Source organism: Ursus arctos, unplaced genomic scaffold (genome assembly GCF_023065955.2).
Source record: "Ursus arctos isolate Adak ecotype North America unplaced genomic scaffold, UrsArc2.0 scaffold_18, whole genome shotgun sequence".
NCBI classification, from domain to species: Eukaryota; Metazoa; Chordata; class Mammalia; order Carnivora; family Ursidae; genus Ursus; species Ursus arctos.
The window spans coordinates 43,431,453-43,455,954 of NW_026622852.1; the positions used below are offsets into that span (position 1 = coordinate 43,431,453).

Genomic DNA, 24,502 nt, shown 5'->3' on the forward strand with positions numbered 1-24,502 from the left:
AGTATACACTGTTTAATGGCGTCTGTCCTGAGCAAGGGCGTGGGGGTGGCAGCACTGATGTGTGCCGTAACTGGTCCAGAGGTCTCGAGGGCCCTCATCCTTCCCGTTAGCAATCAGCCTGTTTCTCATCAAGGAAGTAGAGGTCATATTAACACCTTCCCCAAAGGGTAGTTCTAAGAATTAAATGAAATAGTGGAATCGGACAGGCTCTGGTGTGCATGAGAGTAATGGGAGAAATCGCTGCAAATACCAGTTATTACGGCCATCATCATATTTGCTGTCCAACAACTGCATGGGAGCCTGGGTGGTGGACGGGTCCAGGCTTTTAGTGCTCACAAATGAATGCAAGGTCTTCTAGGGTCTTCCCTGCACCACGTGGCTATTCCCATGTCCACACACTGGGCTTCTGGATCAGCTATGTCAGCCCTGAAGCACCTAGTTAGCCTTGAAGAGCCCCCTTAGTTCAATATGGCAGCATTCGCTGAGCCATGCCTAGTAACCTGTATTAGACACCAGTGAAGAGGAGAGAGAAATTGGGCACAAGCACTGCCCTTGATGCTCAGGTGTGGAGACAGGTGGACAGACAAGAAACCACCCCCAGAGAGGTGATCAAAAGCTATGGGGGAGTAAGACGGACAGGGACCTTGAGTCAGACCACTTGGCTTTGACTCTTAAGCTGTGAGGAAGTGCCCAGTGCCTTCCAAACCTTGGACTCCTTATCTCTAAAATGGGGACTATGGGCTCTGGGAAGCAAACTGAGGTCTTCAGAGGGGAGGGGGGTGGGGGAATGGGATAGGCTGGTGATGGGTAGTAAGGAGGGCACGTATTTCATGGTGCACTGGGTGTTATACGCAAGTAATGAATCATGGAACTTTACATCAAAAACTAGGGATGTACTGTATGGTGACTAACATAATAAAAAATATTACTATAAAATTTTAAATAAAATAAATAAAAAAATGAAATGGGGAGAAAAGTGCTTTTTCCTCCTAGTTAGGGCAGGATGCAACCTGGGCAGCGTCAGTACCACGAGAGTTGATGCCCTTTCTCTCCCCTAGCAGAGCACTGCGGAGGGACCACCGTGTTCTGGAAGGGAGAGCCACGCTGGCTCTACAGAGGCGACTTTATTTTACCTGGCTCACTCAGTGTTGCGGGCTCCGTGGCCTGATCCGTGGTCTCCCAGCCGGCTTGCCCTCCCACCGTCTTCACATCAAGGAGTCCTGCCTGTTCCTCTTAAACCTTGCAGTTCTTGGGGAAATAACTTGGCATTGGATCTGCAAACCTGACATTAAAATGTGGCCCAAGTGGAAATATTTGGAAACACTGCCTGGGGTGTGTGTGTGTGTGTGCGCGCGTGTGTGTGCGGGTGCGTGCATGCACTTGTTCATTTATGTGTAGTGTTAGTATCAGCATGCACCCCCACACTCCCCCTCCCTATTCCTTTTCCTCTCTTTTTCTCTGAGACCCATTCCCAGGTCCCTTTGGGTTGAAAGAGGAAATTGGAGAGGACGGGCCAGAGATTTGAAGAGCACTTCCTCCCTCCTGTGATTGACAAAAGGGCATGTAAATCTGTAAAAGCGAAATTCAATAGAAACCTCATGGCATCTCCCCTGTGTGGGAAAATACCAGAACTCCAGCTCCCCCTGTTCTCCCTCTGTCTCCCCGCCTTTGTGTACGACGTGTGTGGGTGGAAGATAAACTGGATTTAAAAACCCTTTGAAAGCAAGACATCGTTAACTCCTCTAATTGAAAGCAGTCTTCGGCAAAGGAGGGGTTTGGAGGCGGGAGCTGGATGGAGTGGCTGGTGGTGCGTGGCGTGGACAAGAGCCCCCAAGTCCTGGGGCCACAGACGTCTCTGTGTCTGTCAGTCCAGGCAACCCCAGTCACCACCAGACATCTGGCCCGTCCCAGAGGAGCTTAGGCCAGTCTCACCCGTCCCCAGTGGACCCTGTTCCGCATCTCTCCATCAGATCCTCTCTGAGGTTACCCCCAGCGCCAATATCCAATGATCTCAAAGCTTTGGGGGGAAGAACCAACTCTGTCACATGCATGAAAAGAAAAGAAAACAGAAAACACATTGCTGGAATGGCTGCAGTAAATGTTTATGTTACCCCTCTGGTGTTCACAGAAAGGTGGCTATGAAATTAGCCTTCCAGAGACCAGAGACTTGGGATCCAGGAGTTGGCTCAGGGGCTGACAGAACAATCCCGCTTCGTGACGGAGTCAACACTCTCTCCCGCAGCATTCACCGGGAAGAGGCTGGGAGAGAAAAGCTGGCAGAATGTCAGAACTGAAAAGCCTTTTAGGGATAGTACTCTGTCCTTCTGCCCATGGGAAGGCTCAGTGTCAGAGGAGGTTAGTGGGTGGATCAGCTCTAGCAGGCGAGCCTCTTGCCTGGCAACCCACATCACCCACCCTGGGGCAGCCCTGTAGGGGCCTGCTCTGGCTGCTGAAGCGACTTCTATTCAAGTCCATCCTCCACGGCAGCCCTGAGAGATAGGCAGGTGGCCCTTTTCAAGGCGGCCTTAATCTGCTATTAAGGGTGTGGGCCGAGTTTGTGCCTTAGCATTGAATCCTGGTTCCCCTAACCAGCTGGGGGCCTCAAGTCCTTATCTATGAAATGGGTACAATCGCAGTACCTCCCTCACAGAGTGGTTATGAGGCCTGCATGATTTCGTACATACGGAGACCTTCACAAAGCACCCGGCCGAGGACAGGCACCCGCTCACTGCCACCGCTCCTGCTGTGACTTTTTTCTTGTGGCACCTACCGCATCCTGGTGCTAGGCGGTCAGCTAGGACTGACATGAGCATAAGTAAAGGGTGCTTCTCACCTTGGAAGTTTTCAGAATTTCGGGGGATAAGACTGGGCTCTAAACAACCGTAATCCAACCTGACGAGCGCTGTAACCGAGGTATATAAAGAGCTGTATGAACACAAGAGAGAGCAATTGATTCTGCCTGGGGGGTGAGCAAAGGCTTTCAGAGGAGGGGTGATACTTGAGACTGGCTTTGAAGTGTGTGTAGTATTTCACAGAATGGGCAGCCAGTGCAGTGGAGGGGAATGGGGGTGGGGAGAAGTCTGGGCACAGACATCGTGATGGTGGAGTCCAGGGCATGTGCGAGAAAGCGTCTCTTAGGGAGAAGGGAGCACCACTGTGCACGTGTGCAGATGCCCACCTGCTGCGTGGGGAGGGGAGAGGGAGGGACAGCAGCTGGCAATGAAGGTGGTGACAGGGCTGAAACTGGCTCCCGAGGGCCTTTGCGGGCTTTGTCTGCGAAACTTCCCATCCCGTGGTCCCTGAGCAGCCATGGAGGGAGTGATGAGTAGCAGGGCAATGGAGTTAGTTCTTTACTTTGGCAGGTTAATTATGAGGACCTGGGAGCCGGGAGAGCAGGTGCAGGCAGAGAGCATGGTAGCTGCTGCCTTCTTCCCTATCAGACAAAAGGGAGGTTTCAACCAAGACAAGCACCAGTCGTCACTTTGTGATAGAGCACATGGAACATGGCACGCAGGGATCAGAGTCTGGCTTCTGGCTGCCCTATGCAACTGGCTAGATGATCTTAAAAGGAGTTCTGTAAAGCCCCCGTGCCTCATTCCCTCTTCAGAAAAATGGGACAGTGATTCCATCCTCACAGAGGCTGACTGTGAGGATAGATGACATTGTGACCTTGAGACCCTTAGTGGATGTCATGACTGTGGGTGTCCTTAAGCTCCAGGGGGACTTAGGGGTCATCCCATACAGCCACTGCATTTCATAGATGGGGAAACCGAGGGTGGGGGAGATGTCCGTCTAATAAGTGACATAGCCAGAAATGACCCAGGTCTCCTATTTCCCATGGGGGGTGTTTGGTGTAGGCACATCTCTGAAGGTGATGGGGTGTCTAAGGCATTGTCCTAAAGACCAAGCGGGAAGGCAGTCTCTTGCCCCTCAGGTCCCGCAGGTGTTAAGATGGGACTGGAGGACAGTGGCTGCTTAGCTTCCATCAAAGACCTAGAGCTGGGCTTCTCCTGGAGAAACGAGTGGCATGGACACCAAAATTCCTGTCCCATGAAACCTTGGGGAAGAGGGAGACATCTCGTTGGAGGTGGTTCTACCCAACAAAAGTAGGATTGAGGGGCTCCTAGCTGGCTCAGTCAGAAACGCATGTAACTCTTGATCTTGGGGCCATGAGTTTGAGCCCCACGTTGGGTATAGAGCTTACCAAAATAAATAAACTTTTTATGAAAAAAGTAGGATCGAGGAAGTGCTGGACATAGGTGAGGAAAAAGCATCAGTTCTCGAAGCCAGAAAATTCTGCATTTAAATAACAGTTTTGCCAACTACTTGCTATGTTATGTCGTGTAAAACAGCCCACCCTCCTTGAGTACTACGAAAGGAATGGTCTCAGTAGATAACTGTTCAGTTCCATCTAAGTTGGGACTCTAAATAAGAAAGCTTATAGACAGTGCTACTTGGAGGAAAACGGAGGAGGAAGTACATGCAGACATCTTCCCCTGGCTGCTGGGAAGAGCTGTCCAAAGGTCGGTTGAGCTGCCTATAAATGGAAGTGAGTTCTTTGGCTCTGAAGTAATCAAGAAAATACTGGGTAATCCCTCGTCCAACCCTGAGAATACCTAAGGGAAAGAGCTTGCCAGCCCAACCACATCTGCTCTTTGCCGAGCATCATTAGATGAATTTCTCTCCCCCCACCTGAACTGGCTCACTTATTTTATTAATGTATTCATTCTTTCAATGAATATCAGTGTTTTAGTCATTCAAAATATTACTGTATCTCACTTTATTGTGACAAAAAAGTTAACAAAAGATTTTTTTTTTTTTTTTTTAGATTTTATTTTATTTTACGGAGAGATAGAGAACAGGGGCAGGGGGAGAGGGAGAGGAAGAGAGAGAATCCCAAGCAGACTTCCTGCTGAGCCCAACGCAGGGCTTGATCTCAGGACTCTGAGATCACAGCCTGAGCCAAAACTGAAAGTCAGACACTTATCTCACTGAGCCACCCGGGCGCCCTGAAATCTATCTTCACAAATTTTTGTGTGTACAATTAGGTATCGTTGGCTATAGGTACAGCAGACTTCTAGAACTTAATCATCCGGCTTACCTGAAACTTGATGTCTGTTGATTAGCAATTACTTTCTCCCCTCCCCCAGCCCTTGGCAACCAGGATTCCACTCACTGATTCTGTGAATTTGACGACTTTAGATACCTCCTGTAAGTGGAATACTGCAGTATTTGTCCTTTCGTGGCTACCTTATTTCACTTAGCATGGTGTTTTACTGTCACATATGGTAGGGTTTCCTTCATTTGTAAGGCTGAATAACACTGCACTGTATCGACAGATCACATCTTGTTCATCCATTGACCTCCTGATGGACCGTGAGTTTGTTTCCACATCTTGGCTATTGTGAATAATGCTGCACCAGGCATGGGAGTGGGCAAGGCAGAAAGATAGGTTCCAGCTGGGAGACTCCCTCTTCATCTGTCTAGGGGAACCTGAAGCCTAGAGGCTGCCCATGTTTTTATTTATTTATTTTTCTATTTTTTGCTCTCTTTTTATTTTTTATTATTTTCTTCTTCTTTTTTTTATTAATAATATGTTTTTATTGTGTTAGTCACCATACCGTACATCCCTAGTTTTTGACGTAAAGTTCCATGCTTCATTATTTGCGTATAACACCCAGTGCACCATGCAATACGTGCCCTCCTTACTACCCATCACCAGCCTATCCCATTCCCCCACCCCCCTCCCCTCTGAAGCCCGCAGTTTGTTTCCCAGAGTCCATAGTCTCTCATTAGAGCCCACTAGGTGTGTTGCCCAAGGTGGAGTGGTGTGAAGGGACAATCGCAACAGGACAGAGAGGGTAAGAGGTTGCTATGTTCAGCCCCCCGATAGCTCTGGGGACAGTTGTTGGCATCATCAGAAGGACTTATGTTACAAGAGTGGATAATCTGAGGGAGAGAAGAATGGCTTATGAGAGGTCTGAGAGGTGCAGATTGGGAAGCGGGGGGGACTGGAAGAGATAGGGAGGTCACTGGAGCCAGCAACACTGGAGAGACTGAGATGGCGAGTGAGATGGAACTCGCTTCCTGGGGCTGCCGCGGAGTGTGGGATGTAACTCTCCTGCTTGTTTCCCTACCAAATCTACATTGTTCAGCAGTGCTTTTTGCAGTTGGACTTGCTTTTTTTGGAAGGCGCAAAGAAATAAGTGGATGAAAACAGCATCCTCATTGAATCAGTCACCTTGGGATCACACTTACATCCCTGGTGACCAACCTTGTGGCCAAGGGCAAAGCTCGTTCTCTCTCAGGCACTCGGAGCCCAGTGTACCATACCACACGCCCTTATTAGTAAGTGGCTGCTGGATGAGCAGAGCCCACAAGGTCTATAAAAGCAGGGGGCTTGTGAGTGTTTCCTTCACCTTTCCCCTGCAACCTCCCCCTCCCCCAGCCTCCCCAGGAACATAGATGGTTTTAAGATCAACTGGGGCTTTGGGCAAACATTCAGCTGAATTTGTTTATTCCTCTCTGATCTGCTTTGACTGTCCCTGGTCAGGATCGCAGCCAGCTTGAAACAAACACAACCTAAATAGGAAAACAGGAGAATAAAATAACAGCAGTGTGTACCTCTAAAGCCCTGTCTAGTGCTGATAGAGCTGATGAGATAAGAGAAAATTGTATTTAAGCAATAAGAGGGCTTTGTTCATGTTTTAGACTTCTCTGACCGTGAATGTTTTAGATGCAGAGATAAGCCCCCGCTCCCTCCCCAGCACTCCAGAGACGTGTTCCACCACACTCTGCTGGGGACAGGCAGCTCAGAACGCAGGGGAAAGAATTTCAAAATGATACATGTCCAATTGCTGGCCTGGATTTCAAATACCATAGATAGTTTATGCAAAGTCTCGCACTGTTGTAAAATGTAACACAATCCACTAGCAGATCTGCCTAAGCTCCGTCCCAGTTGTTTTTGAGAAAAATAAATAAACTCGAAGATATCTTCCAGCCTATTAAAGTGGCTGCTTTGCCCATAGTCTCCTTGGTATTAGGCTTCTAGAGATTTGAATAACAGAAGCCATCACCTGCTTCTGGCCAATGGGATGGTTGATTCTTGGCGCCTCTACTCTCCCTAAGATGTTACCTGGGATGTTCGGGAAACTCATACTGTATGCCCAGGACCCACTGGCTTCTCAGAGAGGGGGAGGGGAACTTTGGCAATAAACAGGTTTCAATACTTTGCAGTGTTCTTCAAGCAGTGAAGCTCTTTTCTTAAAGGAAACATTACCTGGCAGCTCGATACCTAAGACGGATGAGTAGAGATCCTCCAGGTAAAGCAGTAGAGAAGGAAGGAAGCAGATCTCACACCCTGACCCGCAGGCAGACGCCTCCAAGGAATCCCTGAAAACCCATGACCTAGTCCAACATTCAAATGTCAAAGATAAACCGGGGTCTCCTCCAATGAGGTCATCATGGCACTGAAGAACTTTCTGGGTGACTGATCTGTGATTTTCTAGAGTTGGTTAAGCGACTTAAATTCCTGTGTTTGGGCCTTCAAGAATGGATTGATGAAAACGTTAACAGTAAGGGGCACTGGCTGAAGCATACCTAGAGAACTCTGTATTACCTTTGCGACTTTTCTGTAAATATAAAATCACCCCAATACTAAAAAAGTTCATTAAAAAAACACTGATGATACAGTTGTAGATTACAGTGCAGGCATCACATATCATATCTTGAGCTTGACTCTTGAATTTGATACATGACTTTTCTCCTCTGTTTTTGATTCTTCTGTACTCATCTCTAGGAATCTCTGGGCAATATATGGTCTTGCTTTGTGTGATTTTTATAAATGACATCATATTGTACTTGTCCAGTTACACCTTGTTCCTTTTTTTTTGGTTTGTTTTTACCCAGTGTTAGGCTTTTGCAATCTCTCCATTGATGTCTCCACTGATGTTAGGAGTAGGGCTTCCGTTTTGAGTGCCCGGGACCCATACTGGACCTGACATTAAATATTTCTAGTATCATCCCTGTATATGAATCTAATTGAGGCCTCTTAAGACTCTTGTGCTGTATACAGAAATCTGTCATGTGAATATTTCTTACTTGATGCATCCCTTCCCCAACAGATGAACATACAAACTATTCCCAATTTTTTGCTACTACAAATATTGCTGGAGTAGGTATCCTTGATCCTTGTATATAATATTTTTTTCTTTTTCCCCTCTTTTTTGTTTTACATGTATGTTTACTATGATCGATATTAGATTATCTTTTTTTTTTTTTTTAATAGGTTTCAAGAGCCTTAGAGTTCGCTAGGTCAGCCTTTGTCAGATGAGTACAGGGAGACCTGCCCATGTGGCATGACAGACCCAAATCCACAGGGGAGTGTTTAGAGGGGAGCCACATTCAAGGTCAGAGGAAAAACACAAATGTGGGATGGCCGTCCGCAAAAGGTCTGGCCCATCTCAAGAGCAAGTCAGTTGCTCCTTGCCTTTGCCATCATAGAACTTTTCTGTTTTCTGCTGTACAGTTACAGTTACAGTTGTGTGTGTCTGTGTGGTACCTCCATGGGTATCTGCACTCACTGTCCCCTGCAAGCTCCTGGTGTCTGTCTCATCCCACAGTGCTTGGCAAATAGCCGTCTCCCAACAACTGTGACTCGAATAAGTGAATGAACTGAGGAGTGAAATGACATTTGGACACACATCACACACTCACACATTCTGTCTTTGGGGGAAATGCCCATCCTGTCAGAGTCTTTTCTCTGTCCTTAATACGGCTCTGGGCACAATGTACAGGCTTGTTCGACAATGGTCTGCTTGCGATTCGCCACTCGGTGAGATCCCAGCCTTACCCTGCCTTTTCTGCCACCTTCCCCAAGCTCTAAGAGTACCAGATGGCTTAGCACACCCTGAGCATTCTAGATTTCTCCATTCCTCTGAGCCTTTGCTCCTGCTCCCTTCCCCTGCAGTGCCCTTCCCCTGTGTCTGCTCTGTTCTTTAAGATCCAGCTCAGATGTCAACTCCTCCCGCATTTGTCCCCGTGAACATTTCTCGTCACCTCTACCACCAAAGTGTGTTATCTGTGCCGCCCTTCACAGTGTCGAGGACTCCCTGTTCTACAGTAGAATGTGGGCTCCTGGAGCAGACTCCCGTCTGTGCATCGCATTTTCTCCTGCGGTGCCCCGAACAAAATAGGTGGAGAGGAAAGGTGCATTTAATTGAATTTAGTTCAACCGCTGAGACCCTCTAAAACATTTTTTTCTTTATCTCTTCCCAGGTGTGTCGAACGAAGGTGATAGATCTCAGTGAAGGCATTTCCCAGCATGCCTGGTACCCTTGTACCATTAGCTACCCGTACTCCCAGCTGGCTCAGACCACTTTCTGGCTCCGGGTAAGCCAAAGCTTTACGAGTCCTAGACTCTCCAGCAGTGGCCCCCAGGAAGCACCAACTCCCGTGACCCTTTCGCAAGATGGTTTGTCTGCCCACTGAGGGTGTTAATTGTAAGGACAGAGAACAAAACACTTCCCAGTAGGATGCTCCCTGAAATAGAGTCCCTTCATTGCTCATGGAATGCCCCTCCTCCTTCTTGTTTTGGCCAAGACTTTGGATACCTTTTGTCTGCCCGGAACCTTCTGTGCATCGTTCAAGGCCTTTTAAGATTGTCTTCTCCTCCTTGAAGTCTTAACTGATCCCCACAGAGGAGTGACTGTTCTCTCCCTTCTAGTTCTGCCCATGTCCGGCCATCTGTCGGATGGCGCTTGTCCCGTGGTTTTATATTGCTGTCTTTGGGCCCATCTTCCTGACTTAGGCTTACGGATTGTATTGACTTTTGATTTGCACATCGCTGACCCACTTAGAGCTCCACAGTCTGCAGAAATGCAAGGGCTGTGTTTTACTTAGCTTTGTCTCCTTGATGCCTCGCACAGAGGCTAGCATGGAGAAGTGACAGATAATAATAATACCTTTCTTGTGGTTGTAGGTTGTGCCAGACATTTTGTTCCCATTATCTTACTGGAGGCTCGCAGCCACCATGTGATTGAGTTATTTCCTTAATATGTCACTTAGAATGAGGGAACTTAGGTCCAGAGAGGCCGAGCGACCACTCACTGTCACACAGCTCAGCAGGTGCAGAGCCAGGTTGGAACAGAGTTTCTGACTTCCGAGCCTGTGTTCTTCACTGCCTCCCTGTTCCCATCATGGACCTGTGACGAGTGGCCCAGTCCCTGAAACGGAAGATGCTCCTTGAAACCTCTGCCCCGTGGCTGGAGCGCGTGAGTGACCCTGCCATGCTGTCTGCATTTCAGGCGTACTTTTCTCAGCCAATGGTGGCTGCAGCTGTTATTGTCCACCTGGTGACCGATGGCACCTATTATGGGGACCAGAAGCAGGAGACCATCAGCGTCCAGCTGTTTGATACCAAAGATCAGAGCCACGATCTCGGTGAGCACGTCCTCATGCGGGTGGCTCTTGGGACCGTATATGCCCAGGGTGGTTGGAGGAGCCGCTGAGAGCTAGTTCTGCCTTTGCCCTTCCTCTTCTTGCTTCTCCGTTTGGCATTCTGGTTGCCTTCAGATCGGGAGGCTTTTGTGTATCCAGAGAAGCGTGGATGTGGCAGATATGGGGATCAGTGGCCACTGTCCAAGTCCTCCCTTCACGAGCTCCCTTCTACCAGGCACCTTTAACCTCAGGCACCCCATCTGATCCTCAGATGACCCCGGGAAGGAGACGGAGCAAAGGCCCTTTCTCCAGGTATCAGCACCTGGGTCCCCAAGAGACTTGACAGACCCCAGGTCACATGGCAGTGACCGGGAAGAGAGTAGAGGAGCCAGGTTTTCGGAATCATAGCCGTGGCTCTTTCCCCTGTACCCCGAGGTGTCCTTTAGTGCTCCACAGCGGTGGCCGTGTCTCCGACACCGTCTGCAGAGCCCCCCGTGGGAGGAGGGTAAGGAAAGGCCAGGAGTGGGAAGGCAGGTAAAGAGCCAGGTCCTGCATGCTGAGAAGCTGCCTCTGCATAGGGCTGGCGGGGAAGACAAGGCCAGAGTTGTCAAGCTGTCACTTGCACACCCCTCTCCCTAGCCACGTGTGCACAGGGCAGAGGAAAGAGCCCCAGTTCCAGAGCCGACAGCCCGGGCTTCAGTCCTGTGGCGGCCACTCACTCGGCTCGACTTCAAAGCCCCTCATGCGGCATCTTGCTCTCCTCTTAGGCACGGTGGGGACAACGGTGCCACTTCATCATCAGGGCGAGATGGAGAGGTAGTAAGTGAGGTATTGCTCAGGGCTGTGGTGACGGTGCCCAGCACGAGACCCAGCACCGGGAAAGTCCTGTTATCCCTCCCACATGTCCAGTGTCCCGCTGGGTAGCCATTCCAGGTGTTTGGGAAAGGCTGGAAAGGCTAGCCCCGAAGGCCGGGCTTCAAAGCTGGGCCTGCACCATTCCACAGAGTGCTGGGTTCAAAGACCCCTATGAAGCCAGCAGGCGAGGGGTCATCGCAGGGTCAAGCAGAAGCCAAGGGAGCAGAGAGAGGATTTTGTTTTGTTTTTATGTTTACTTATTTAGTTAGTGTTAGAGGCAAGGGGGAGACACAGGAATAAGGAAGAGAAAGAAAACCCCTCTGGGCCTATCTGGATTCCGGAGAAATTTCCCTAAGTGAGAAGCAAATATTTTCCTAGCTGTCCTGGCATTGCAGAGGGCTCTGAGGCGTGGGGGGAGGTCCGGTTCCACAGAAGCTGCTGGGATCCCGTGACTCAGTGTCTGAGGCTTCCACGTGTCCCCGTCCCTCCCCCGCAGTGGCCCCTGCCTCTGTCCTCCGCATCCTGGCACCCCCCTCTGGAGCCTTTGCAGCTCTGAGTGACCACAGAAGGGCGACTTCTGGGTGGGGAGCTCAACGGCCCCGACGGCGCAGGCCAGCCGGGATGTGTTTAGGGTCAGTCCTGACGTCAGATGCAGAAACTGAGTTATAAGGAGCTTGCCGGAGTCATATCGTTAGGATGTGACTAGTCCCTTCACAGGTAGGCTAAGCTGTGATGTGAACTGAGGTCCGCCAGACCCCAAAGCCAGTGTCCGTTTTCCCACCCCGTCAACGCCTTCCCTCTTCTGGGTGTGCCCTTTCTCTCTGCACCCTCTCTTCCTCCTCGAAGCCTGGGGACCTGTTCCCCCTTCTAGAAAGAACCGAGGGCTTTGGGAGGGGGCAAGCCTGGGTTCAACGTGGTCTCTACATTGCTGGCTGTTCTGGGCGCCTCTGGAAAGCCACTTCCTGCCCTTGATTCTCAGCGTTACCTCTGCCCCATGGCTACAGAGGTGCAGACCTCACTGGACTGCTCCTGGGTTCCTGGATTAAAAATGAGGGCAGGCTCCCCCCCCCCCCCGCCCCCCGGGGAAGAGCCTGTTCCTGCAGATGATTTGTACTGTCTCTCTGGCTGACTGGGAAGGCAGCCTGAAAACTAGCAACTCAGGGGTGCCTGGGTGGCTCAGTTGTTAAGCATCTGCCTTCGGCCCAGAGCGTGATCCCAGGGTCCTGGGATCAAGCCCCGCATCGGGCTTCCTGCTCTGCTGGGAGCCTGCTTCTTCCTCTCCCACTCCCCCTGCTTGTGTTCCCTCTCTCGTTGCCTGTCTCTCTCTCTGTCAAATAAATAAATAAAATCTTTAAAAAAAAAAAAAAAGAAAAGAAAACTAGCAACTCAGACCATCCAGCCCAAACGCAATGTGGGAGGGTGGGGAGGGCCAGCGATGCTTGTGTGAGGGGTGGCCACTGGGGGAGGGAGAGAGGCTGTGGGCGCTAGGTGAAGGGAAAGCTTGGGGGCAGGGAGGCAAAGGGATTGGAAAGATTTGGAACCAAGAGAAAAAGGCAGACAAAGAAACTTTCAATCAAACTCAAAATCCCCACTGGCCACCCAATGGTGCTTTTGTGCAGTGACATGAAAGGGTCTGGGGGCTTCGGGAAGGGCCCGTTGGGGAGGGCGTGACTGGCCTTGAGTAATGAGCCTGGCCCCTCGGCCCTCTGTCTCTCCTGACAGGCCTCCATGTCCTGAGCTGCAGGAACAATCCCCTGATTATCCCTGTGGTGCATGACCTCAGCCAGCCCTTCTACCACAGCAAGGCGGTCCGTGTGAGCTTCAGTTCACCCCTGGTCGCCATCTCGGGGGTGGCCCTCCGCTCCTTCGACAACTTTGACCCCGTCACCCTGAGCAGCTGCCAGAGAGGGGAGACCTACAGCTCTGCCGAGCAGAGGTAAGGGACCCTGGGTCTGATTGCCCTGGGCTGGTTGCTAGCCTCAGAAGCAGATGGAGGAATTCTGGAACTGCGTAGACATGCGTGTGGCTGAAAAGTCTGTGTGTTTCTCCCTTCTCCATCCTCTGGCCTCTGGCCGGCTCTGCCTTTGGGCCTGGGAGGCCCACACCTCGTTGTCTCCGATTCCAGGGGCGAGGGAGGGAAGCAGGGAGGGAAGCAGGAATGCGTGCTGGTAGAAAGACTCCCTCACCTGGCTCATAGTCCCAGCGCTGACGATGGCTTGCTCGCGTGGTAAACATCCCTTTCCCTCTCTGGGTCTCAGCATCCGCATTTGGACAAAGAGAAGATAGGTGGATGAGCTCTCCCGCAGCTCTGAAAAACTGGAGTATTTATTTAGGGGGATGGAGGGAGCCTGGTATTTGCTTCATCCTAGTTCACTGTATTCCAGTGATGGGGAAATCTCCGTGTCTTTCCCAAACCTAGCTCCTGAGAGCCCCTCGGCGGTCTCGGAGTCTCTGGTAATGGCGTAGCCTCGCTCGTCCATGCCTCTGTCCTGCTGTCTGCTAATGCCCATCATCTGAAGCTAAGGGAGCGTGGTGTTTCCTGGGAATAGGAGTTTGGGTGATACTCTTACCTGGTCTGAACGTGCCCCTTCTCGCTTGTGTGTCCGTGACAAGTCACTTCACTTTTCTGAATCTCACTCTCCTATTTTTGAATGAACAGATGATAATACCTACCCTACCAGGGGGTCATGAGAGTGAAGTGGTTCTCCGTAGATGAAGGGCCTCTTGCGGACCGTTAGGCACTGAGCCAAGGTGACGGGTTAAAACAGAATATGGCCACATTCTGACCTGACGGGGTGGCTCTCTGCCTAGAACTCTGCGTGAAGCTCTTAGCGCTAGAAGAAGCTCTGGAGATCCCCCATTACCCTTGAGAATCCCGGGGCGTCCAAAAGGGAGGGGCTGGTCCAGGCTCGCACAGCACCTCTCACGTTTGTTGAATGAGATCCAGAAGGAGAAAGAGAGACTGAGGCGGGGGGGGGGGGGGTGTCTCAGTGGGCTCCCCCAGAGTGAGGCCCTCTGAAAGGCGATCCAGGCCTGCCCTGCGTACCTGGGAGCAAGGAGAGGAAAGGGTTGGGGGCGGGGGGGGGGGGACACAACACTGGCTTTCCCACGCCCCCGGCCACCACAGGGGACACAAAAGGTGGTTGCAAAACCCACATTGTTTTGCACCCACTGTCTCTAGCTTCTGTTGTGCAAAGTCTGTTGCAATCGTTTGGAGGCAAAAGAGCTCCTTAAATATCACTCACTGTTATATTTCACACTAAAAGGGCTTTTTCATCCCTGACTCTCCAGACTATAAAAATAAGTTAATTCTCAGAACCCAGAGAAACAATGTGAATGGGAAATGTAAATCCATTAGACCTTTTCTGCAATGCTTTCTTTCCCATCCTTAACTAGCCACCGGGACCACAGGCGAGTTGACGGAGGCAAGCACTGGCTTCTTTGAATTCTTAATTAACAGTTCCTGTGCCCGAAGTAAATAGTTAGAAGTGTTTAACCTCAGAAACAAATCAATTGTTTAGCATTTGTTGAGTACTTTGGCAGCAGAAGCGCACCGGGCGGGGACAGAGTGTTGCCCCGTCTCTCACTGTTTATATGACTGTGAGCCAGTCCCTCCGCCCCTCTGGGCCTCAGTTTCCCCATCCATGGGATGATGGTGATGGATTGGATGTTCTCTCTAGTTCCTTCCAGTTCTGACATTCTGTGCTTCCCAAGAGCTGGGAGGGGTGAGAGGGAGGGGGCGGGAACCAACATGCGTTTCATTGCCTTATATCATTATTCTAGTTCATTATCACACCTGTCCTGTGAGGTGTGGACAAGAGACAGTGAGTCAAGGCCGTCCAGGCATGAGGAGGCAAAATCCTGCTTTGTCTGCCCCTGAAAGTCACGAGGTACCCACCGGAGCCAAGCACATTCAGGAGAGAAGGGGACTTGTCCCGACTGCTCACGTGTGAGCATTTAGTGAGGGGAACGGAGGTGAGGGGCCACAGCTCTGGGGGCCTCTGTGGCTCGGCCCTGAGCGTGGACCTGGCTGAGACAGGCCGAGCCCCCAGTGCCACAGCTGCAGGGGTTGGGGGGGATTGGGGACCCCTCCTGAGTGATCCAGGGGCCAGGGGTGAGGAAGGAGGCAGCTGCTCCCGGAGAGCTGAAGAGGCACTTACCCAAACAGTCAGGACTGCACAAATGTGCAAATGCTTTAAAACAAACAAACCGGGAGGAGAGAAAAGAAAAATAAGCAACAACTGTAAAAAGCCACGGGATGTTTTTCTTCATTCTCAAAACACCAAGGTAAATAGCATCACTTTTATAGCACACATTTCAGCTGGCTCTGGTGGGAACAGCCCACTTGACGCTCCGCTGTTTCCCAGGTAGTGAGAGGGGCCGTCCTCGCCTCCCCAGCCCCAGCCCTCCGCCCCTCTCGTCCCCACTGATCCTGGTTCTTGCTGCCTCTGTCCTCTCCCCACCATCTCCACCCACTCCGCCTCCTCTCCCACCCTTTCCCTGTCTCCTTTTCATTCTCTGCTCCTGAGAGCGGCGTGAGACCTGGTGGGCTGCCGCGGGAGGAGCCTCACCACAGCAGAATCAATGCAGGCGGTGTGTTCTGACCTAGATTCAGGGGGTCTCCAGGCCCCGTGCGGCACTTGCACTAAATGCAGAGGCCCACGAAAACAGGATCCGGTTGCAGGTGAGAGGTCCAGTTGTGGAATTCTAGCCAAATCCCAGCGCCACACCTAGGGGAAGGGGGAACGGTGAGGGGCTTAGGGATGGTGGTAGGAAGTCCAGAGGCTTCCTCAGTGAGAAAAGCAACAGTCGTGGATTGAGGCTCCAATGTGTCTCACACATACATGTACACACACACACATACACACAAACACACACACTATCTTATGGTTCTAAATAGAGATTGACCAGCTTATTATAAAATTCAGTGGGTCATGTGCTTCCACAATTAGTAAACTCCCTTCTTCTCTCCCTTCCCTCCCTCCCTCCCTTCCTTCCTCCAGTGGCCTTTATTGTTTGCATTCTTTCTCCCTCTACCTCACACTCTTCCCACTTCCCCACACCAGCCCACCCAAAGAAGGGCAGTTCAGACAGGGAGCCGACCTTGAGAAAGCCAGCTCTAGGAGGAAGTAAGTTCTTCACGTGACCAGATTGGCTCCTTCCAGCCAGCATGGACTTAGACTGGGTCGGGTGGGGGTGAGGGATGGTGCCTACAGGAGCCCACGCGTGAATATGCATCCCATCAGACGACTATATAGGAAATTCATGTATGACACTTGGAGCCCAGAAAGAAGCTTCTCACGGCCAGAGACCACAGGCTCCCCCAAGTTATCCAGCCCACAAGGGGATCAGCTCCTCTCAGAACACCTGTTGGGAGTTGCTGGTCTGGGGGATACACCGCAGACGGAACTGCGGTGCCTGAGCCTGTGTTTCTCCTCCACTGGGCCGGATGCTCCAGATTCTTCTCCAAGATGTTGTTCAGCTCCTACTCCCATCAGAGGCCTCCTGGAGTCCCTCTGCTTCCGCATCCTTGTCAGTCATTGGGATTATCAAAATCTATTTCTCCCCCTCCCCGAGGGCTCTGAGATTATATACTTCTGTTGTTTTATCTTCATAAAACCGTGGTCCCTGAAAGGTGGGGGGCTTCTAACAGACGCTCTGGTTCTGCATTCTCATTCGAAGTCCCAGCAAGGGAAGTGAGCTCCCCAGAACCACCCAGCCGCTCAGCAGAACTGGCCTTGGAAGTCACTTCTCAGGCCTCCAGGGGCCAAGCACATGCCTCTTCATCAGAAGTTTCAAGACTGCTGTCACATAGGCCAGAAAAGACCACAAATAACTTGTATCTGGCCCTTCTGAATCCTCTGCTTCCATTAGTTGCCCACATTTAACTACCAGGAGTGTTCCTAGTAAAAATCGGCAGATGTGGAGACATGATGGGGTCGGTGCTGTGGCCACCTGGGCCAGGAGGGACCTGCTGCCGCTCTGCTGGCCGCCCCTCCCTCCTCGGGCGCCCCGAGAGCAGCTCGCTGCCATCCAGACCCTGCAGGCCTTGACTTGGCCTCATCACCATTGAGCAGCTGCCTCACTGGCTCCTAGCATCCCAGGGTCCAAGAGCCTTCCAGGAGCCCTTCCAGCAGTCGCTGCGTTCCTGGGCAGAAAACAAGGAGTCCTGTCTTGGTCGTCCTTTCTCAGTCTCACTTCCCAAGGACCCTGCCATGTTCCCGCTAAGAGCGTCCTCCCTCCCTTCCTAGCGCGGACATGCTGTCTTCTCCACTGTCCCCATCCGAGAGACCCAGAGTGATTTATAAACCACCTTCCTGTTATTACCCGCCCCCACCCCATGGTGCACTTGCAGACCGGCGGGAGTCAGGCCAAGAGTCAAGGAGCTCAGCCAGGAGTGGGATCCTCACCGGCCCTTTACCGCCAGTCTTCTGTGTTCTGGGTGAACAGCATTCGTCCATTCTGCTGTGTGTGACTGGGGGCCAGTGCCAGGGCTGCGGGGACGGCAGTGGGGGGGTTGGGTATTGAATCCCTTAAGGATGTGCCTCTGTGTGGAACTTGAGTCTCTATGTAAATAAATATACATATTTATAGATATGTGCATATATAAGTATATATGTATGTGTATATGTATGTGTGTGTATATATACAGATATATACCTGTTGGGAGTTAGGGGAAAGACACCGTGTGCAGATGGGTCAGGGAAGGAAGCCTCCATGAGGAAGGGACAGCTGAACTAAGGCCTGTATGAAATGAAGGATAAGCCATGCAAAGGTTTGGGGCGGAGGGAATCCCAGGCAGAGTAAAGAGCATGTGCAAAGGTCCAGGACAGAATGGATATATATACACACACATATACATATATATGAAGAAAAGACAATTTATAAATATCTGATTATCTTTGGATGGGGGAGGGTGTCTCCATCTTGGCCCAGGTGTGAGAATTTCACTGATAGAAGTACCTGTGTCCCTTCCCCCATCCCTCAGATCAGCCAACTTCCTCCCTCTGAAAAGTGTCTTCTTTTTTTTTTTTTCCTTCTTTTGTTATTTTTATTGCTCATCACTGGTATTAAATCTTTCCCCCATTTTTTTTTTTTTTTAATGAAGCCAGAAGCTTTTCTTTTGTTTCCCTTGTTTTGGTGTTTCAGCCATGACAGGGCTGTGTCAGGGAGGTATTTGGGAGGGGCACTTGGGGTAATGTTTATCATTTTTGGACAGTGCGTTCACACCACCCTTCCAACTTAATGGGAAAGCAAAGAGAAGAGCAGGGGCTTAGGGGACAGACAGGCAGACCTTACTGGCGTTCTGTCCACGTGGAGTGTCTTTGGACAGACAGATAAGCTCAATGAATCTCACTTTCCTCTTCTCGAAAATGGGAGTGATTGTATTACCTCAAGGAGTTATGGTGAGGATGCAAGTCAGGCGATGTGGATAAAATATAGGGGCTGATAGCTGGTATACATGACCTTCCTTTCCCTTCTTTTCCCTGTTTTCAAGCCTGTAAGCCAGGCACACACAGATGTGCTGAAAAAGCAGGAATACCCCAGTCCCCACAGTGTGTTCTGGAGGCCACTAGTCCAGAAATGTCCCATTGGAAAATGTTATCAGAGTTTGGAAAATGATGTGTGTCATAGCCCCTTCTGGAAATCCACAATGTACATTAGAACATTCAAGGTTCTGAGAAGTCCTGCGATTTAAAGAAAGCTAGCTTATTAATCTAGTGCTACCTAATTCTTTTGACCATGAAACCTTTTGGTGAGATAATTTGTGTGACCAGGGGATATTTTCCTTCCACAGCAGAGAGAGCCAGAATAGAGAAACCACCTTTTCTTGCACCATCATAGTTTCCCAAGTATTTCTCACACATGGGCCCTTCGATTGTACAAACGTGCTGAGCTCCATTCTGTCCTGGACCTTTGCACATGCTCTTTACTCTGCCTGGGATTCCCTCCGCCCAAAACCTTTGCATGGCTTATCCTTCATTTCATACAGGCCTTAGTTCATCTGTCCCTTCCTCATGGAGGCTTCCTTCCCTGACCCATCTGCACACGGTGTCTTTCCCGTAACTCCCAGCAGTCATCCTCTACAATTTCACCTTTAGTGTCCTTTCTGCACACATGACTATCTGAAACAGGCTTCTTTATGGCTTTTCTGGAGTACATGTTCTTTCTCCTCAAATACACAGGTGGCAGGCACCTTCTATATCTCCCCAGTGTTTAGAACAGTGCAGCAAGGTCCCTCTTCAAGGTCTGTTGAATAAATGAACGAGTGGCTGACATGTCACCCTGTTGACACTCTTGAGAGAGAAATTAGCTTATTACTTCCACTTTGCGGATGGGAAGACTGAGGCTCAGCATATTATGTAACTTTCCCAGGTTAAACAATTGGTAAATGGCATCACTGGGGCTAGAGCCTGAATTTGCCTGGTTGCTAAGCCCTGTGCCCTTTCCACTGTAGCCAGTCAGTTTTTTCAGTTTATTCTTTTTCTTACAAAGCACATTCATGTGCAGAGAAATGGGGCAGGGGGACAGGTACATGCTGCTTTTCCCTTCATGGCCCCAGAGCCAGGGCAGCCCCGAGCCCACTGGTTGTCATCCCGGGAGTGCAGAGCAAGCATGGCCACACTGGAAGGCATGGGCCAGAAGACCAGCTTGGGAGCTGGTAGCTTGTGGAGTAAATCTGTTTAAATTGGAACCATGTGGCTCTCGCCCCCAGCGCTTACACACCGTGAACAGATGCATTGTGCGGTGTCAGAGCCCTTGCGTTGACTCCACAGTTACGCTCCTGGAGGCCTCCCGGTGGCACAGGGCGCGGTGCAGGCAAGGCTGTCAGGGGCAGGAAGGAGGGCAGAGAATCCAGTATCTCCCCAAGTGTCACTTTATCCCTCTCCCGGTGCCTTTCGGAAGGGGGGGGGCGTGTGTGGAGAGGCAAAGCCCACATCAGTGTGGGTCCGAGACCTACATCGAATGCTCCGCTTTTCTGAGTTTTTTAAAAAAAGGGAGTGTGTGATGTTTGGAGGCTTTTAGCCCCACCCCCACGGCCACCGTGACTCTCAGCAGGCTTCTGAGCAGGGGAGAGAGCGTGCAGATGCCTAACCATCGTCCTGTAAAGCCCTCAGCGGGGTATCCCGGAAATGGGCACCACGGAAGCCAGTGGGGCATTTTTTCTGAAGCTGCTTTGGCCACCAGTGGCTCGCTGTCTCCTAGCTCTGTGTGCACGTCTTGGGGCAGGCGCTGGTGTAGACAGAGTCAGAGAGGCGAAGGTTAGAGAAGACGGCCCCCATCACGCCTCACTGTTCCCAGGCAACGTCTCAACCTCCTCAAAGTGCCTTAAGAGCTATTGCTGGACCCGCCACCCTTTAGGAAACACCGGCTGAATGCAAACCTGCTTCATTGAACTCAGAGGCTACCAAGAGGGACAGGCATTATCTGTACCCTCAGGGAAGTTCTAGTCCAGGTCGGGGGGCAAGGTTAACGACAAGGACTTCGGAGTCACACATCTGGGTGGGAGCTTAAACAAGTAACTTGATCTCGCTGGTCCCCGATTTTTCCAGCTATAAAATGAATAACACTTAGCTCATAGGGGTGTTGTAAGGATGGAGTGAGCTCATGTCCATAAGCAGTTGGTGAATAGTCACTAGTGGTACTGAGTGTCTGGGTAACAGGAACATGAGGGGCACGATCATCTAGCATGGGGATTTTAGATCTCCATTTCCTGAAGGGTTAGCACACATTCTGGCACACGGTGGGCACCCAGGCCCTGAGCTTTCAGTGCATGAAGCGTGAGGCCCGTTAGAGGAAGGAGGGCAGGAGGCCAGCCAGGGAGCCCCCCCTGGGGACACAGGGAAACTTCCTGGAGACATTTACATGGAGCTCAGACTTGAAGAGTGCGTAGAATTCCAATTGGCAGGAAGGTTAGAACGGCGGCCACAGCAAGAAGCAAGGCGTGATCGCTCTACAACCTGACTAACAATTCGTAAATCACTTTACAGTTTATAAAAGACTTCTACATTCAGCACCTCCGTTGAGTCTCATGATCCTATGGGTTGGCCCAGTTTGAGCATACTCTCAAATGCTCAGAGAGGTGGCGTACTTTGCCCGACGTCACACAGCTTCTAGGTCCTAGAGCCTAGACTTCGTGTATACTGTTAGCTACGGCTTATTGAGTGTTTGATGTGCTGAGAATTCTGCTCTGTGCTTCTCCTGCCCTCTCTGTTCTAATGCTCACCGCACCCCTCGGAAGTGAGTGCTGTCACACGATGCAGAGGCCCCTGGCGTGTGAGAAACGCAGTGAACACTTGCTGTCGTCATGACCCCTGTTTCACAGTTGGAAAACTGAGGCTCTGCGAGGTTTGCAGATCCTAACACATACAGCTTGCTGCAAGACCTGAACCCCGGCTTAGCTGCCTCCCCAATTTGGCCCTGTGGTAGACGTTGCTGCCTCCAGAGCCTTCTTCCCCTCCTCTGGCTCAGCCTCCTGAAATCCTGGAGAGGGCTGCCATCAGCTTTGATCTTCCGGGCCGGCCAGAACCACCCCCCCTTATCCTCTGGTTGCTTTCCTCCCCAGCTGCGTGCACTTCGCGTGTGAGGCCGCTGACTGCCCCGAGCTGGCCGTGGAGAACGCGTCCCTCAACTGCTCCAGCACGGACCGCTACCATGGCGCCCGGTGCACCGTGAGCTGCCGGACGGGCTACGTGCTGCAGATACAGCGGGACGACGAGCTGCTCAAGAGCCAGGTGTGCACAGGGGCTGGGCTCAGAGCCCCTCTCCGGCCCCCGGGGTGGGGGTAGGGGGGAGGCTGACCGGGTGTTGAGCATTTCACAGAGCACCGCCACCCGGCAAATACTCGGTAAATACGTGTGGATTGAATGCGCCAATCCATGAATCTGGAATTTCTAAGACCTCGGTTCCCGGGCAGAGTCGTGGTCCACACGGCCCGTAGCAGAGTGTTTGTTGAGGGTTGCAAATGTGGGGACGCACGTGTTGAGCACTTGGGAAGGAAACCGTCGTGGGCAGAGCTCTGCTGCTTTAGAAAGAGGTGAGCCCTCTGTCAATGAGGTGTTCACTCATTCACTGTCATTGTAAAACAGATGGTAAAACATCTGTTCGCCAGGAACCAGATGCTGTAGTCGGTGCTAGAGAAAAAACAAATGTCACTAAGATAAACCTAGGTCCTCCTCCCAAGGAGGACGGTTGCCGGGAGCAGGCCAGGCATGAGTCATGACCTCGCAGGGTGATAAACGCCTGTCTGGGCAGGTGCAGAGTGTGGTGAAAGCCTAGGGGACTCACCGTGGAAGAAGTGACTCGAAAACAGAGACCCAGATAGATGGATGGGCACAGGCGTGTGTGTTGAGGAGGGGGAAGAAATGGTACTCTGGGCACAGGCAGAAATGGGATGTGAAGGCCTGCTGCTGAGAGAGAGCATGCCACAGACAGATTTCTCCCCTGAACTCACCGAAGCAATGAGGCTGGAAGGGCAAGCAAGGTCCACCAGTGCAAGGCCCTGTTCGCTTGGTCAGGAAGTTCAAGGGTGATCTTTAGGGCCATAGGGAGCTTTTGAAGACAGTTACGTGGTCAGATCATGGTCGATCCAGGTCCTTCTGGCTGCCCACTTGGGTGTGGCTTGGCATCTGACAGTGAGACCGGTCACAGGGAGAGCCCTTGAAAATCGTGAGGGTTGCTCACGGGAGAGGGCAGTGTCCTGCGTGGGGGGCATGGCAGAGTGTTGCTTCATCCAGATGCTGCTGGGGGTCTCGGGGGGGGGGTGTGGGGAGTGGGGCAGTGAGGCCGGGAGATCTGAGGGTTCCAGAGCTCTGTCACGAGATGCAGCCTTTCCCGGAGCCCTGCCGGTGGGCTTCACCCTCCTGCTGCAGATACCCAGGGATATTCCTTGCGGCTGGGGAGACTGCGGGACAGGGCTTCTGGGCTGGAACAGAGTCATGCTCCGGGGCTCCGGGGCCCTCAATTGCTCGTCTTAGACACCTACTTCCTCGTGTCAGACATGGCAGGTCTGAACTCCTGTGGAAACAATTAGGCTGTTTTGGCAGGGAGGGACCTCTGCTCCCTTTGATGTGTGCTTAAGAGGGGAAAAATGTCCTTTGCTTTTAAAATCCCAGATCAACATTTGGCATCCCCAATCCCCTGGGATCTGGCGGCTTCCTCCTTGAATGGCAGCCCACGGGCTGCCCATGGCGGTCCCTCCCTTGGCTCTGAAGCTCAGCCTCGCCCTTCCACCCGCGCACCCCTGCCATCTTCTGGTTTGGTTCAAGTCCCTGTCGACCCTTTTCTCTTTTCCCAGGCTTGTTCTGTCCTCACGTCTACCTCTCTCAACTATCTCAGAGCAGGGAGTGGCTCTTAGAGCGATCCTGGGGTTCAGTGTCAATGCGAGATCTCAAATAAGGAAAGGGACTTGCCCGTGGTCTCATAGCACAGAGGACAAACATCCGGGTCTCCCATATCCCAGGGCAATGCCCACTCCTGCAGAGCCAAGAAAAGATACGACAATCAAGAACCAGTGAACCACTCTTGTGCCATTGTTCACAGGCCAGCTCATGAAAGGAGGTATCGGGCCCCAGGAGGTCCAGGTTTCGAGATTCTCATCAGCACAATGGGAATACTGATCTGGGAGGTTCTGCCCAGAGCAGTTCGGAGTGCGGCTGTTAGGTTCAGTTCCCAGGTACCCTCTTTAAAGCCGTGTAACTTGGAGCTAATCAGTGTCTCTGAGCCTCAGTGTCTGCATCTGTGAAATGGGAATTGAGATACCTAATTCATTAAAAGCCAGTTACAGTTCAACACGGATCTCCTGGGGCCAGGATAAGACTCCGAGTTGTCGCGTGGGAGGGGAAGAGGTGTTCCCCACATTTGGCGTTCAGTCTGCTTATGGTCCCCACCTCTGCCTTCCAGGTGGGGCCCAGTGTCACGGTGACCTGCAGCGAGGGCAAGTGGAACAAGCAGGTGGCTTGCGAGCCAGTGGACTGCGGTGTCCCAGACCAGCATCACGTCTACGCCGCGTCCTTCTCCTGCCTTAAAGGCACCACCTTTGGCAGCAAATGCTCCTTCCAGTGCCGTCACCCCGCGCAGCTGAAAGGTATGGACGAGGGCCCTTTGGCTCCGTTTGCCCTGCTTCCTCTGTGGGAAACCCAGAGGCTGCTTCCAGGCCCTCCCCTGGGTCTCAAACACCCAGGGTTCGGCGGGCTTTTATCTGCTCTTC

The 24,502-nt window shown here is 51.6% G+C and overlaps 1 protein-coding gene across 1 annotated transcript in view; it reads left to right on the plus strand.

Annotated features, from left to right (window-relative positions):
• The window catches only part of PAPPA (pappalysin 1), a 239,779-nt gene that overhangs the window by 161,005 nt on the left and 54,272 nt on the right, over positions 1–24,502 (plus strand). Inside the window, exons 11-15 of the mRNA XM_026513725.4 lie at positions 9,277–9,390; positions 10,305–10,440; positions 13,015–13,228; positions 21,860–22,028; positions 24,196–24,379. Of these exons, the coding sequence (XP_026369510.2) occupies positions 9,277–9,390; positions 10,305–10,440; positions 13,015–13,228; positions 21,860–22,028; positions 24,196–24,379 (817 nt within the window). The remainder of the gene's footprint in view (positions 1–9,276; positions 9,391–10,304; positions 10,441–13,014; positions 13,229–21,859; positions 22,029–24,195; positions 24,380–24,502) is intronic.